General features: G+C 51.6%; 1 protein-coding gene across 1 annotated transcript; it reads left to right on the plus strand.

The window, feature by feature from the left end:
* Nucleotides 1–404: 404 nt before the first annotated feature.
* Nfkbia (NFKB inhibitor alpha) lies at nt 405–3,674 on the plus strand. Its single transcript, XM_050138879.1, has 6 exons — nt 405–725; nt 1,304–1,412; nt 1,749–1,959; nt 2,221–2,309; nt 2,432–2,692; nt 3,137–3,674. Exons 1-6 carry the CDS (start codon nt 499–501, stop codon nt 3,182–3,184), a joined length of 945 nt encoding a protein of 314 aa, XP_049994836.1. The 5' UTR covers nt 405–498; the 3' UTR covers nt 3,185–3,674.
* The last annotated feature ends 11,953 nt before the right edge of the window (nt 3,675–15,627 follow it).

The raw sequence follows: 15,627 nt of genomic DNA on the forward strand, positions 1-15,627 counted from the left end.
CTGCAAAGTGGCAAGTCGCTAAGAGGAACCGCCCAGCAGGTCTGCGTCCTTGGGATCTCAGCAGCTCAGGACCCCACATCGAACGGACGGTGGGAAACCCCAGGGAAAGAAGGGTTCTTGCAGAGGCCTGGGTTTACTGAGTGCAGGCTGCAGGGAAGTACCTAGAGGGGAGGGGGCCTGGTCGGGAGGACTTTCCAGCCACTCAGGGCTCATCAAAAAGTTCCCCGTACATGACCCCAGTGGCTCATCCCAGGGAGTTTCTCCAATGAACCCCAGCCCTGGGTTTAGGCTTAGGCTCCACAGTCCAGGACCCAGCCAGTTCTTTTTCTAGTCTGACTGGCTGGAAATTCCCCCGCCTGACCCCGCCCCTGAGAAATCCCCTGCCAGCGTTTATAGGGCGCCGCGGCGGCGCTGGCGAGCCTACAACAGTCGGAACTCGCTGCCCAGCAGCCAGCAGCTTGCAGCCCCGCGCAGCCCCGCACGCAGCCCCGCGCAGCCATGTTTCAGCCGGTCGGCCAAGGCCAGGACTGGGCCATGGAGGGCCCGCGGGACGGCCTCAAGAAAGAGCGGCTGGTGGACGATCGCCACGACAGCGGCCTGGACTCCATGAAGGACGAGGAGTACGAGCAGATGGTGAAGGAGCTGCGCGAGATCCGCCTGCAGCCGCAAGAGGCGCAGCTAGCAGCCGAGCCCTGGAAGCAGCAGCTCACGGAGGACGGAGACTCGTAAGTGGCGGCGGGCACGGGAGAGCCGGGTCGCGCGGGGGGGAGGCCCGCGGCGCGCTCGGGGCTTTGCACGGAGGGGCCGGCGGGGCTGCGATCGCCTGGGCCTCTGCCTTCTCCCCCCCCCCCCCCCGTGATCGCCTGGGCCTCTGCCTTCCCCCCCCCCCCCCCCAGTTCTCCCTTCTCCCCAGCTCCCCTACCCCCCTCCCGGGCGCCCGAGACCTGGCGTAGCCGCCGATCGCAGGCCGGGGGGCGGGGCGGCAGCGGGGACGCCGAGTCCCAGCCTGGCAGAGTTTAGCGCGCAGCCGCGGGGCCGCGAAGGGGAAGTACAGGGCGTTGCGTTCCGAGCGGCCGAGGGGAGGGCGGGCCGGTCTCGCCGGCGCCCGCCCGGAGGGGGTGGTGCACGGAAAGTCCCTGGGCGCCTGCCAGGAACACTCAGCTCATAATAACCTCGCGGAAAACACCGCGGGCCGCGGCCTCCAGAAACCCCGGCCTTGCGCAATCCCCCGCAGCCCACGCCTCTCGGGGGCCCCACGCAGTGCGCTCACCGCCCCTTGGGGGCTTTCCCTGTCATCCTTCAGGTTCCTGCACTTGGCAATCATCCATGAAGAGAAGACTCTGACCATGGAAGTGATTCGGCAGGTGAAGGGAGACCTCGCCTTCCTCAACTTCCAGAACAACCTGCTGCAGGTGCGCGCTTGCCCAGCTGTGCCCTCTTTGACCTGGTGGCGGAGTTGGATGTTGGCTCAGTCGCCCCCGAAGAGTTTCTAAATTAATAGTCACTGAGCTCTTATCTGCCCTGGCCTTTTACAAAATTCAAATGAGCCAACGTCTTAGAGCTTGAGGAAAATCCCAGGGGTTTAGTTTTGGTTTTATGACCCACCTGGGGCCTCGTGTTTGCTGATGTCCTGTAGCCATCTGGGAGAAGCAGAATCCACAGCAAGGAGGTGTCTGGGGTTCAGGAAACCCAAGACGATGGGTTTGCCCCATGGCTTATCCCCTTTCTGTTTCCTCTTCCGTTTGTAGACTCCACTTCACTTGGCTGTGATCACCAACCAGCCAGGAATTGCCGAGGCACTTTTGGAAGCTGGCTGTGATCCTGAGCTCCGAGACTTTCGAGGAAATACCCCTCTACATCTTGCCTGTGAGCAGGGCTGCCTGGCCAGTGTAGGAGTCTTAACGCAGACTTGCACACCCCAGCATCTCCACTCCATCCTGCAGGCCACCAACTACAACGGTAGGTCTGCCCGTCCATCCCAGGACACAGGGAAGGGAGAGGTGGGCCCACTTTAGGCTAGAGCTTCAACTCTCAACATATAAGAAGTTCAGACAATATGGACTTTTAAAAATTCCCACTTTGGTGTCTATGTAATGTTCAATCCAAACCCAGAACTGAGTTCTTAAAAACTGGGGATATTTGTGATTGTCCCATAAGAAGATAGGGCATGCTCTGTGTGTGTGTTGAAACAAGTAGTTATGGTTTTCATCTCATCCCTAGGCCACACGTGTCTGCACCTAGCCTCCATCCGCGGCTACCTGGGCATCGTGGAGCATCTGGTGTCTTTGGGCGCGGATGTCAACGCGCAGGTGAGTACATCTCCTTCCAGATGGAGCCCCTCGGGTGCCTCCTGAGTTCTTCCCAACTTGCTCTTCCTGCAAGCGTGTTTCCGGATGTCGCCCTAAACATGCCCGATGGCTTTTGGTTTCAGGAGCCCTGCAATGGCCGGACAGCCCTCCACCTTGCGGTGGACCTGCAGAATCCTGACCTGGTCTCACTCTTGCTGAAGTGTGGCGCTGATGTCAACAGAGTCACCTACCAAGGCTACTCCCCCTATCAACTCACCTGGGGCCGCCCGAGCACCCGGATACAGCAGCAGCTGGGCCAGCTGACCCTGGAAAACCTTCAGATGCTGCCGGAGAGCGAGGATGAGGATTGCTATGACACAGAGTCCGAGTTCACGGAGGATGAGGTGAATGCTCGCTTACTGCCAAGGACGGCCCAGTCTCCCTCAGCCCTCTCACGTCCCTACAGCTAGTCTTTATTCTCGGGATCACAGCGTAATTATTTAACTGCTCAAACTCAGCTTGCAAAACCAGTATCCCAAGAGCTTGTCTCTCTGATTTGCTTTAATAGCTTATCCTTGGGGGCGGGGGTCCGGAGCTTGAACCCAGGCCTTAACACGTGGTATCAGGCACGTGTGTTCCACCATTGAGGTACACCTCCTGCAATAGCTGAGATTTTTTTTTTTTTTTTTAAGGAGAGAACCAATAAAGGAAAGCTCCTACAGCCTGGGGGATTGGTTATATTTGGGTTCAGGAGGAAAGAGCCCAAGAATACGAGTTATTGGCAGAAGCAGCCCTCCTGTCTTCACAATGTCTAGGAATTTAATTCGCCTTTTCCCCCTTTGTTTCAGCTGCCCTATGACGACTGTGTGTTTGGAGGCCAGCGTCTGACGTTGTGAGTGCAAAGCGTCAGAGAACACGGACTTGTATATTTGTACAAAACAAGAGCTTTATTTTTCTAAAAAGAAAGAAAAGGAAAAAAAAAAAAAAGGGTATCCTTACCAGCACACGGTCTCGCCCCGAGCATCCCCCTGCGGTGATTTCAGCCTTCGTTTTGTTGTTTCTGTGAAATTTGGAGAAACAGATCATTGGAATTCAAAGAAAATGTCTTTTGAAGTTGATGTTTGTGGGATTTGGGGAGGCAGTTTTCCAGATGCTAATGAAAGGACCACAGTTTATTTATTGTGCTTTTGATTGGACCTCCCTAGAGCTAGTAGCTGACCCCAGTGTGTCCTCCCATGTGAGAACCAGGTGTTCAGTGGTGTGTGCTTGCGTCACTCCGGCTGAGGTGTGTGTTACCCTCCTGTAAATGTTGTATATGGTGTATTTTGTTGGTAATTATTTTGGTACTTCTGAGATGTATATTTATTAAACAGATTTTTACAAACAGCATCGTCCTGCTCATTAGCTGTTCTGAGAGTAGCTTGTTCCTGAGGACTGGGGGGCTGAGAGCTGGGGCTGTGGGGGACAGGGTGCACAGCCAGCTAAGGAAGCCCAGAGCAGCTCCTCACTTTAGGCCCAGCCTCCCAGCGAAGCTTTGCAGCAGCCCTGTAACCCCTGTGTGGGCGAGAGGCTCCTGCTAGGGTGACAGGAAATGCCAGCCTTGGGCTGGGGTACCAACGAGACACCTGCTCTGTCACTGAAGGCTCTGTTGTCATTTTCTCCTCGATTTAAGCGGTTCCAGAACCCTGCTGTTACTTTAGAACTTAGTCTGCATGAGAGGAATCTGCCGAATTCATTTGTGTAGCTGGGAAAGTTCTCAAGAGCGGGCCTGGACTCAGAAGTACTGTCCTGACACCCAGCAGACAGACACCTCGAGACTTCTCATTTATTGACTGGGCTGTCGTAGACATTGCACAAGACTGAAAAAAACAGACAGTGCTGGGCATCTAGTGCTGAGGAAGAAAAAATACGGCTATTGTACAACATCCTGTGTTTCACAGGGGAAGCAGGAGAGCCAGAGAACAGCTTGTGCAGGGAACGCTGAGGAGAGGAAGCTGGCTCCCTGACCTAATGCAGGCTGTTAACCATAAGGCCACGCATCTGTTTCGTCACTAACCGTAGTCTCAGGGCTAGTAAGCTTGGGGGAAGTCTTTTCATCCGCACAGTGTACTGATTCTACTGAGTGATTCTGCCAAAGGCGATTTCACAATTGTCAGTCACTTGTGAAATTGCATTTAGACGCTTGGTAGTTAATGTTTTTGTCCTCAGAATACATCTCTTGTTTTGGGAGAAAGAAGTGAGGTGACATTATGTCAAATGCCAGAATGATAGGTAAATAAAATAAACGTGCTTCAGCTTATAGCCGAGCAGATACTACTACCGTGCTTCCTTATCCGGTTCTGGATCTACACATGATGTCAAAAAGGTGATCATCTTCCTCTTACCCCAACACTCTGTGTGTCTTAAATAGAAAAGCACTATTGCAAACTGAGCAAAGCTAGCCACGTCCCACTCCTGCAACCATAGTCTGTCTGGATCTAAGCACTGTGGTGGTCCCTGTGTCCCCTGCCAGGTGCCCCAGGATCTACAGGTGTCCAGTGCTGACCACAGCAATGCTGATTTAGGCTCGCTCAGCTAAGTGAGAAACGTGTGGACCCAGGAGAGAATCCTTATATGCTAATGAACAAAGGGGAGAAACTTGGTCTTAGCTTCTTAAGGCAGGTTCGCTAGCTAGCGCACGCCTTTAATCCCAGCACTTGAGAGGCTGAGGCAGGAGGATCTACATAAACAAAAGCACGTCCAGTCACCAAAAACCAAGGCACACCTATACAGGCTCACTTTTGTTCTGTGTGGAAGGTTGGGGAAACAGAACAAGAAGAAGTGGTCTACCTTTCCTTGACCTCAGACCAACTCTTGCCTAGGGCCATCATTCTCTGTGGTGGTGGAGGGAAGGTCCTCTTCTGAGTCACGTGAGCCCATGGAGTTAATGTCCTGCACAAATCTTGAGGTAGCTAGGCCCAGTGAAAGACTGAAGTTCATCCTCATCCCTCATTCTTGTCTCTGTTATGTCTGCTGGTTAGATAGCTAGAGAAAAATTTAGAACAGAAATGACTTTAGTAAGTCTTCAGTTTGCTCCCAATAGGATAGTTTGGACAGAAAGCCCTCCTCACACCCCTGATTTTCTCCTGGAAGTTTCGTTGGGACAGGGAAAGATGAAGGAGCCTGGGAAAGAGGGAAATAGCAGCTTGCGGGAAATAGAGCCACGTGAGCAACTTCCTCGAATTTTGATCTTCATTCATCCTGCCTGCAGGACACACTGCCTTGACAGGGCAGGTGGACCGGTTTTTTCCATCCGGAAAAGTTTTTCTATAAAGGAGGAAAGAAACTCCAGTCTGAGCAATCTAAGGCCTGGAAACGCTGAAGGATGGGGGTGGGGGTGGCTTACATTGAAACGTCTCATGTCCTGGAAGTGATTAAACCATGACAACCAGAACTGAGCAAGGAGGAGTGTTCTCCCTGTCTCCCGTCCCCGCCCCCCCCTCCGTGTCCCCAAACCCCATAACTTCACTAACCCGCCTAGGGTAATTGTTTGATGAGAAAGGTCAGGTTTCTCGAAGCTCATTCAGGAACTCACCCAGAGAAGCATTCCCCGACCTCTGATCCCTGTACAGAAACATCCAGGTTGTTTCCACATTTTGAAGTAAGGGAACGTTACAGGAACCGAAACTTGCCGTTCTGTGTGTTTCCCTCCCGAGAAGTGGGACGGACTCTCGGTCTCATTCATGCGTTTGCATTATGAAGAATTATTCTCCAGTCCTCCCAGAGGCCCACAGAACCCCTTGCTCAGGAGGAGCAAGGTCACCCAATGCAGAGTAGGGGGCAAGGGGATCTGGGGCTTCTGTCCTAGTTAGCTAACAACCCAGCATTGGCACCCCGTCTCCATTAATGCTTGCTTGCCCAGGACTTTGCAGTCAACGTGCACTTGAATTGTCTAGGCAGATTGTTGAAATTCGGGTTCTCACCCAAGTGCTTTGAGCCTGGTATGAGGTCCCACATTTCCCGACAAGGTAATGGATCGCATCGTAACGACCTGGGCCTTGGCGGTTGTGCTGGCCAGTTTTGTGTCAACTTGACACACAAGCTAGAGCCATCAGAGAGGCGGGAACCTCGACTGAGAAAATGCCTCCATAAGACCAGGCTGGAGGAAGACTGTAGGGCATTTTCTTAGTTAATGATTGATGGCCGGCCCATTGTAGGTGGTGCCATCTCTGGACTGGTGGTCCTGGGTCCTGAAACAGTGGTCTTCAACCTTCCTAAGGCTGTGACCCTTTAATACAGTTCCTCATGTTGTGGTGAATCCCCCCCAACCATTAAGTTATTTTTGTTGCTACTTCATAACTATAATTCTGCTACTGTTATGAATTATAATGTAAATATTTTTTGGAAGTAGAGGTTTGCCAAAGGAGCCATGACCCACAGGTTGGGACCATTGTTCTAGAAGAAAGCAAAGCAGAAGGAGCAAGCCAGAAAGCAGCATCCTTCATGGCCTGCAGGTTCTTGTCGTCTTTGAGATCTCTGTCCTGGCCTCTTTCAATGACAGACTACGATGTGGAAGTGTAAGCCAACTGAACCCTTCCCTCCCCAACTTGCTTTTGGTCATGGTGTTTCATCACAGCAGTGGCGACCCTAGCTGAGACTGTGGCACTCTGCCAGCATAGACGGCCACTACAAACCAGGGCATGCACTTCTGCACCTGCTCATACAGGACCCGACATAAGGCAGCTGAGCTGCGGGCCTATATCCTAGCAAGGGGAGGAGCAGCAAGGAGCTCAAGGCCAGGCCCTAGTCTGCAGTTCCTGGCTAGTCTGAGGCCAGGCCCACTGGGGGCAATCCTTCGACCTCATTTCCTGTGAGAGTTAGGATTTTTTTTGTTTGTTTGTTTTGGTTTTGGTTTTTGGAGACTGGGTTCCTCTGTGTAGCTGGGGCTGTCCTAGAGCTCGAGCTGTGCCGTAGCCCAGGTCCCTTCATAGCCCAGACTGGCCTTGAACTCCCGCCTCTGCCTCTAGACCGCTGGGATTAAAGGTGTGTGCCACCAGCACCAGCGTGAGTTTTAGGATTTCAAGCATGGGCTGCCATGCCCAGTAGTCTTTAATAAAATGTTCTTAAGAAGCAGGGCATGCATCTAGTGAGAGGGCTCGGTGAGCAAGCACTTGCTGCAGAAGTTTAATGACCCCGATAGGATCCCCTGAACCCACACAAAGGGGGAGGGAAAGACCCAGCTCTATAAATGTGTCCTCCAGACGCCACACAGTCATCATACATGTAGGTGCCCTGCACCCCATCATGTACATACATGCAATAATAATAATAATGTTAAGAAACAAACAACACAGTGGCTACTTTAATCCCAGCACAGGGTCTCTGTGAGTTCAAGGTCAGCCTGGTCTACGCAGCTAGTCAAGACCAGTGAAGGCTACATATGTGCCCCTCCCCCAACACCATACACAATAATAAATAAAGTTTAATTTAAAAACTTAACCATATTTTTATTTTGTACCATAATGGGTTGATTTCTTTGGAGGCCACAGCAAGTAGGGTAACCCCATGGAACTCGGGCACAGGCTCACACCGTCGTATTTCGCCTTCCCTGACATTTTTATCCGTGAGCTTTAGCGGCACTAAATAAAGGAAGTGAGGCTGTAGTCTCCTTCCAGAAGTTTCCAGTCGTGTGGTCTGACTGAGGCTCGGGTCACCCAAGGCCACCACATTAAACAATCTGGTCAGACATTAACACCGTCACAGCACTTCACCCATCTCTAGGCATGCCCAGGGACAAGTGTGACAGAGACAAATGTGACAGAGATGAATGTGAGAAAGATGAGTGTGACAGAGAGGTGAGTGTGACAGAGAGGTGAGTGTGACAGAGAGGTGAGTGTGACAGGCGGGTGTGACAGAGAGGTGAGTGTGTGGCAGAGACGAGTGTGACAGAGACAAGTGTAACTTAGTGAAGGCCAGGGAACAACTTCAGGTCCGGAGCTGTCCAGGGGTCAGTTCTTTCTTTCCTGCTTGTTTGTTTTTGGAGGTGAGGTCTCACTGTGTAACTGACAGACTTGGAGCCCCTTAGGAGCCCAGACAGTCTCAGACTCACAGAGAAACACCCATCTCTGCTTCCTGAGAGCTGGGACTAAAAGCCAGTGCCGCCAGGCCCGTTTTACGTTTCTTGGTAATGTTTTCCTTTGGATGCCGTTTCACTGTCACTGGGGACCTCTTCCCTCAGTAGGCCCCCGCCACAGCAAGCTCTGTGTCTGGTCAAAGCCCCTCGGGGAGACCTTTGGAAAAAGCCAAACAAAGTAATTTTTAATTGTATGTACGGGTATCTGTCTGTCTCTGTTGCTCTGTGTGTGTTCTCTGTCTCTGGTCTCTAACTCTGTGTGTGTGTCTGCATGTCTCTGTCTAGGTCTCTGTCTCTGTGTCTGTCTGTCTTTGTCTCTCTGTCTCTGTGTATGTGTTCTCCGTCTCTGTCTCTCTCTGTGTGACTCTGTGTCTCTGTCTGTGTGTGTGTTTGCATGCGCGCGCAACTCTGTCTTTCCGTTTCTCGCTCTCTCTCTTTCTCTCTCTCCATGTCAGGTGACCAAGGTGGTCAGTGGTGTTGGATCCCTGTGGGGCTGGAGTTAAAGGCAATTATGAGCTGCTGAGAATTGAACTCAGGGCTTCGGCAAGAGCAGCTTGTACTCTTAACTGCTGAGCCATCTCTCCATTCCCTAAAGACCTCTCTGTCTACAAACATTCAATTGTTCTCCCCGGTCTAAGGAGAGACCTAAGCTGTGCCTCTGCAGTCTTCATGAACAATGGAAGCGGGGAGTTTTCTCTCTTCAGGTCTTCTTTGGGCCTAGGATAGGGAATAACTAACCATCCACCGTGACTAACCACGAAAGTCTCTGAGGGCCGGAGAGGAGTAGCGTTTCACCGCCAGTCAAGGGTCACGAGGGGCTCTGTGTACATGGCTGCCTACTCATGTCCCCATAACACCCAAGAGCAGCTCTGTGTGCTCAGATAACATAAAGAACCCTGGCCATCCGGGCTCTGGAGGTCTCCTGGCCTGGCTTTCACCAGGGCTCAGCTAGCGTCAGTGCAATCAAACAAGCTCCCTGGGGGGACTGCTTCAGACTTCCGCTCAGGAGAAAAGCAATGTTGGCGGGCTCATAGTCATTGATCTGGAGCATGGATCAGCTCATTTCCAGCCAGCCAGGCAGCAAAGGGCTTAGCAGGGATGGACCAGCACCAGGGAGGGGAGAGGGCAGGTCTCACCCGAGAGGGCCTTTCCACAGCAGGGGCATTGTTGGCTTTGGGGCAAGACAGAACAGCTCCACGTTGGGGGAAAGAGCAAGGCCAGGGCTTTGACCATCACAGGTGTGAAACTCTCGCGGATGCTTCCTCGTGGAGAGTCGTGGGATCTTTGGGGAAATTCCTGGAATGAATAATCTGTGCTTTGCCTGGGCAAGAGTCTCCTGGAATAGTAAAGTTATTGTAATGCAGATAATGGAAAAATAAGGTCATATTCACGTAGACAATGAGCTGGGGGCAGAAGAAGGCAGCCGCCATTTAGCCAGCCATTGAGCCTAAAGATCTGAGTGATAGACACGGAGAAGGGTAAAAGATGAGACATTCAGGACATGAACACATAAGCAGTGTGTGTGTGTGTGTGTGTGTGTGTGTGTGTATGCACGCGGGGGGGGGGGGGGGGGGGGGCTGGCCGGGACAGGGAACGTGGAGGAGGGGATCAGAAAACATGTTTCGCCTCTATTAGAATCTCACCTGCAACTCACAAGCCTTAGCTCTAATCTACCTCTCGGCCTAACCCACACAACAAAGCACACTGCAAAGTACCAGGTGATCAGCCACGGGAGAACAAGACTACCCGTGGGTGTCATTTATCAAACAATAACTGCTCCAGGCATACGAAATCATGAGAGCATCGGGGAGAAGCCGAGTTCAGAGAGAGCTTTAGTGTCTTGTCTAAGGCGAAGCCGCAGGCTTGTGGCAGTGCTGGCTCCCAGCCCTGCCCCCTCCACCTCTCTTATTGGTCAGGGTGAGCCTCCTCATCCTGCCAAGGACAGTCAAAGCCGCCACTGTTAATCTAAGTAGCTGCAGCTGCCGCAGCAACCTGTGAGGCCCTGCACTTCCATTGTCTAAACTCCCTTACTGAAGAAGCTGGGACACCGCCGCGTAGGGACTGGAGAAGTGAGAGTCCGTTGTCTTGTCTCATGGGCCGTCCTTAACTCACTGCTTAACTGAGGAGGACCTTGAACTTCTGGCTCTCCTGGCTCCGTTTCTTTAATACCAGGATGATAGCGATGAACATCCGTACCCCGTTGATGAGGGACGGGAGATATAAGCCAGGGCTTCACACACACTGGGCAAGTGCTCTCTGCCCACGGAGCTATGCCCTCATCCCACGGACGGTGCAGAGGAAACTGCACCACTTAGCCGGCAAAGACTTGTTCGGGCCGCTTACATCCAAATACCGCAGGGAGATAAAAAAACCAAGATCCATTTCTTATAGTTGTGAAGGTTGAAGTTGAAGATCGAAGAACTGGCAGGTTGGGTGTACGGTAGGGACCCACTCTCTGTTCATATAGCACCCCCCCCCCCCTCAGCATGGCGGAAGGAGAGAGCTAGCTCTCTGGGTTCTTCTTTACAAAACTTTGATCTCATGACCTAATCTTTAACCCAAAGCCCACTTTCTGATTCCATCCATCATTTGGGGACTTGAAGATTATCCTGGCTGGTTTTGTATGTCTACTGGACACCAGCTAGAGTCATCAGAGGAAGGAGCCTCAATTGAGGAAATGCCTCCATGAGATCCAGCTGTAAGGCATTGTCTCATCTAGTGACCAATGGAGGCGGGCCCAGCCCGTTGCAGGTGGTGCCATCCCTGGGCTGCTGGTCCTGGATGCTATAAGAAAGTAGACTGAGCAAGCCAGTAAGCAGCTCCCCTCCATGGCCTCTGCATCAGCTCCTGCCTCCAGGTTCCTGCCCTGCTTGAGTTCCTGTCCTGACTTCCTTCAGTGATGAAAAGCAACATGGAAGTGTAAGCCAAATAAACCCTTTCTTCTCCAACTTGCTTTGTGGTCATGGTATTCATTGTAGCAACAGACCCTAAGTCAGTCAGGGGTCATAAGTGTCTAACACATTGCAGCAGCTGTGGGTGCAGCCCTGATGCACTAGACCTTAGTGTGAGGGAAGCCTATGGGCTGCAGCTAAAAGGGGCTCCAGCCCAGCTCTGTACCCCGCTCAGGGACTACCTCAGAGTGGTGTGTGTGTGTGTGTGTGTGTGTGTGTGTGTGTGTGTGTGTACATGCGCGCCCATGTGCTTGTGAGCACATACATACGTGTATGTTTTAACTTCTGCAACGTTATGGATGAACCCAGAGCCCTGTGTATGCTAGACAAGCCCTGTACCTCTGAGCCACACCTCCACCTCCACCTTCCATGGGACTTTTGAAAGCAGGAACTCAGCAGTGGGGAGAAAAGTCAGCTGCTCAGAGCCTCAGGCAACCCTAGTGAGGTCACCTGTGATTAAGTTTAGACCCTGTTTCCACAGACCCACCAGCGTGGGATGAGGCACCTCAAACACACGCCTGGCTGCCGTGACTGAGTGGCCTCCGGGGTGACAACTGACCCCTGGGGGATTCATCCTGCCCTTGCTCAAGCACTTGTGACCTAGTGCCACCTCAGTCACCCTGACTCCCTGCTGTCAGAGTTACTGTGAAGCCCAAGTATCACTCACTGTGACAATAAAACTCTGGTAAAGGACTGACACACAGTAGATGTTCAGCAAACAATTGCTTCTTCTGTGAGGGCTCTCGATGCCCTGAGGAGCATCTGACGGTCATTTCTCAAGCCAGTGTTCCTTCCTCTACTCTTAACTGCCCGAGACCAGAGGAACCGGATCCCCAGGACGCTTTGGGGCCTCTAGTCCTCCCTCTTGACTCATGATGGCCCTATTCCAACAGAAGGTGGAAAGGGGCTTCTTTGCCCATATTTCTCAGCTTCTCGATGCCTCTACCTAACCCAGGAGCCCACAGGAGTGGCTATGAGGCTGACGGGATGTAGGAAACCGAGGGTCTTACTGGGCCCATGTCAGGGAAACTTCTGACCTCTGAGAGGCCCCCAAAACAGCCTTTGCTCCTGTCGTCGGTACTGGACCAGGCCACAGGTCACTAGGACATTGGTGTCCTTGGAACATCCCACTGAGCGATGGACACACTTTGCTGGGGTAGTGACCAGCACCTCCAGGGTGGTGGGTGATGCCCACTATTATGACAGCTATTAGGAAGACTCATAGACCCTGTTCCCTCCCCTTCGTAATGCAGAAAGGGAACTTTTCTCCTTTAAGAACTTTTTTAAGATTCATAATGTGTGTGTCTCTCTGTACCTGTATGCGACAAGAGTGCAGGTGCCCTTGGGGACAAAGATAGCATCACACTGGTCAGTGGTGGCGCACACCTTTAATCCCAGCACTCAGGAGGCAGAGACAGGCAAATCTCTGAGTTTGAGGCCAGCCTGGTCTACAGAATGAGTTCCAGGACAGCCAGGGATATGCACAGAGAAACCCTGGCTCAAAACAAACCAACAAAAAGCTAGCATCAGATCTCCTGGCACTGGAGGGTGCAGGCAGTTGTGAGCTACCGGAAGCAGATACTGGACTCTAAACTCTGGTCCTTCCGGAGAACAATAAACATTTAAGGGCTGAGTCAACTCCTCAGTCCGGGAAAGGGGATTTTATTATGGAGGCCTTCCTTTCCTTCTCCCACTGTGGGAGAGGCAGAGAGAGAGACTTCATCCCTGTTACGGCACTAAAGGTGTATGAGGGCTGAGGGCTGAGGGGTAAGGACATTTGTAAGCTATAAACACACCCTCGGTGAGCAATATGAAAGGGAAAAGAGTGTTGCCAAGTAATTCGCACAATCTAACCCTATCGGACACACTAATGATCCTCTACCCAGACACAGGCCATAGCAAAAGAAACTACTTGTGGGTCATTTAGGGACATAGGAGATTTGTAGGAAGAATTCCAGGGAGCCCTAAGAATCTCCAAACGGTTGGGAGAGCTGGAGGGAAGGAAAGTTTACAGTGTGGCTGGTACCAGTCCCTCAAAGCTGGCCTTGCTGACCCTGTGTCTCCATGGATTCCACACAACCCATCCATTCAAGGTTCCAGGAAAGAGTGTGAGGGCTGGAGTTGCTCCGGTTGGGCCACATAAAGAGGCTGGGTCAGAACAGTGAGCGGCTGGCATTTCTTCAAGTTAACACAGCCTTCAAACACAGAAAACGGTAGACGACAGATTTAACTGACAGATGTCTTAAGATTTCAAGAATAGCTGTCTTTGAGTAGTTGCGTTCTGGTTTTGTTGCTGTTGTTGTTTTCATTACAGAAAGCTTGGTCTGCCCACCCCTGCAGACAGAACACTAAAATAACCCCCTTTCCCACTTAAGCTATGAGCTCATGAGCAATTTTGTTTCCTTTATACTTGGCACCTGCCTCCCTCCCCAGTCTCAAACCGCCCAACCAGCCAGAATAGCATCAAAGTCAACCCCAAATATTTTACCACTTAGCCCAGAAGCCAAGGGTTACACAAGTGTTTTTTTAAACTGGTCTTCGTTTTCTGAAACATAGTTTCAAGTAGGTCAGGCCTCAGACTAGATATGTTGCAGCTGAGGTTGGCCTTGAACACGTGGTTATCCTGCCTCTCTATCCCAAAGGCTGGGATTGTAGGTGTGAGACACAAAGCCTGGTTGTTTGTTTTCTTGTTTATCTGAGACTGTCTGAAGCCCAGAAGAGTCTCTAACTCCTAATATAACTGAGAATGACCTTGAATTCTTGCCTCTCAAGTGCTGGGATGGTAAGAAGAAGCCACCACAGCTGCCCCTAAGAATCATATCAACGTTTGCTGAGGAGGAGGGAGAGAGAATACCTGGAGACTGAACCCAGAGCTTTAAACGTACTCAGCAATACTACCCCTCAGTTACATCCTCATGCATAATAGAATTTTTACACCAATTAAAAAAACAAAGAGATATAACTCTATTCATGGCTTCCCCATCTATAAAAATAATGAAGCTCCTCTCACTTTTAGTCTTTAATTTTAATTTTAGATTTATTTTTATTTTATGTGAGTGGGTGTTTCACCTGGGCATATATCTGTGTACCACATGCATGTCTGATGCTCTTGGGGGAGGGGAGCAAAAAGGACATTGGATCCCCTAGAAATGGAGCTACAGACAGTTGTGAGCCACCATGTGGATGTTGGGAATGGTACCTGGGTCCTCCGAAAGAACAGCAAGTGCTCTTAACCTCTGGGCCATCTCTCCAGCCCCTGTCCTTATTTTATTAGGATGGGTCTATCTATGCAGTCCAATGTGATCCTGAATCCAAGGACCTCTTGCCTCTGCTGTGTGAATTTTTAGATGATAAGATCTGCTTTTGATTTGTTCTCGGTAACAACAGCGCACAGTTGAGCATGACCTACAAACTCGGACCTTCGGAAAAGGAGAGCGAAAGACATACAGGACAAGACCTAAGTCTTTGTGGGTGTTGCTTGCATCAAAGGAACCTGGCCCTTGAGTGACGACCTCAGGAAGGATGTTAGCAGTGGTAATAGTGAATCAGGAGGGCTAAAAGGACTTCAAGAGTCCGCTACTCCCGCCCCCACACAGCTCTGATCCCAGAGGATGCCTTGCCTGTGTTCTTCCTGCAGAAGAGAGTCCTCTGTGTCCTGCCACTCAGCAGGAGAGTGCAACCTTGCTGCCAAAATGCTCCTGGATGACAAAACGGTAACAGATGAGCCCATCCTCGGTCCAGCCCTTACAACCCTATACCTCCATCCCCAAACATTCCCAACATTCCCTCCCAGGAAGAGGATTCAGACAGATCTAATTATATTCCAAGAACTAGGGCATACCTAACTCCTAAAATCTCTGTACTAAACCCTGGCTACATCTAGATACTTCAAGGGCAATGACCAGAAGGAAGAGCAGCCTTGGCCTTGGAAGCTGGACAGACAGCCCAATGGGTGACTGTCTCAAAATGGGCCTGTGCTTGCTTATGCTTGGCTGGAGAAAAACATTCAGAGGCAGAACTGATCAGAAAGTGAGTGATTCGGGGCTGAACTGTGCACACTGTGTAGAAGACAGGTGGCCCGGACAGCAATTCACAGTGGCGGGTCCTGTGGGGCACAGCATCCCAGGCTCTACCTGGCCAGGCCTGCTGCAGCCAATCAGAAGCTCTGTCCATGCCTTCCTGCCCAGAGGTAGTGTGGGTCTTTAGGTTCTGAGGTTCAGTGCTACAAACCCACCTGCCCCCCCCCCCCCCCCCCCCCCCCCTCGCCCCACCCCAC

This window comes from Alexandromys fortis, unplaced genomic scaffold, assembly GCF_014885135.2.
Source record: "Alexandromys fortis isolate MF-2015 unplaced genomic scaffold, M_Fortis_MF-2015_v1.1 scaffold_35, whole genome shotgun sequence".
In the NCBI taxonomy this organism is placed as follows: Eukaryota; Metazoa; Chordata; class Mammalia; order Rodentia; family Cricetidae; genus Alexandromys; species Alexandromys fortis.

Excerpts from the sequence above, each read along its gene's own strand:
- Nfkbia (XM_050138879.1), top strand. The coding sequence starts at position 499 with ATGTTTCAGCCGGTCGGCCAAGGCCAGGACTGGGCCATGGAGGGCCCG. Across the intron at positions 726-1,303 it reads CTCACGGAGGACGGAGACTC|GTTCCTGCACTTGGCAATCA; the intron begins GTAAGTGGCGGC and ends GTCATCCTTCAG. Across the intron at positions 2,310-2,431 it reads GCGCGGATGTCAACGCGCAG|GAGCCCTGCAATGGCCGGAC; the intron begins GTGAGTACATCT and ends TTTTGGTTTCAG.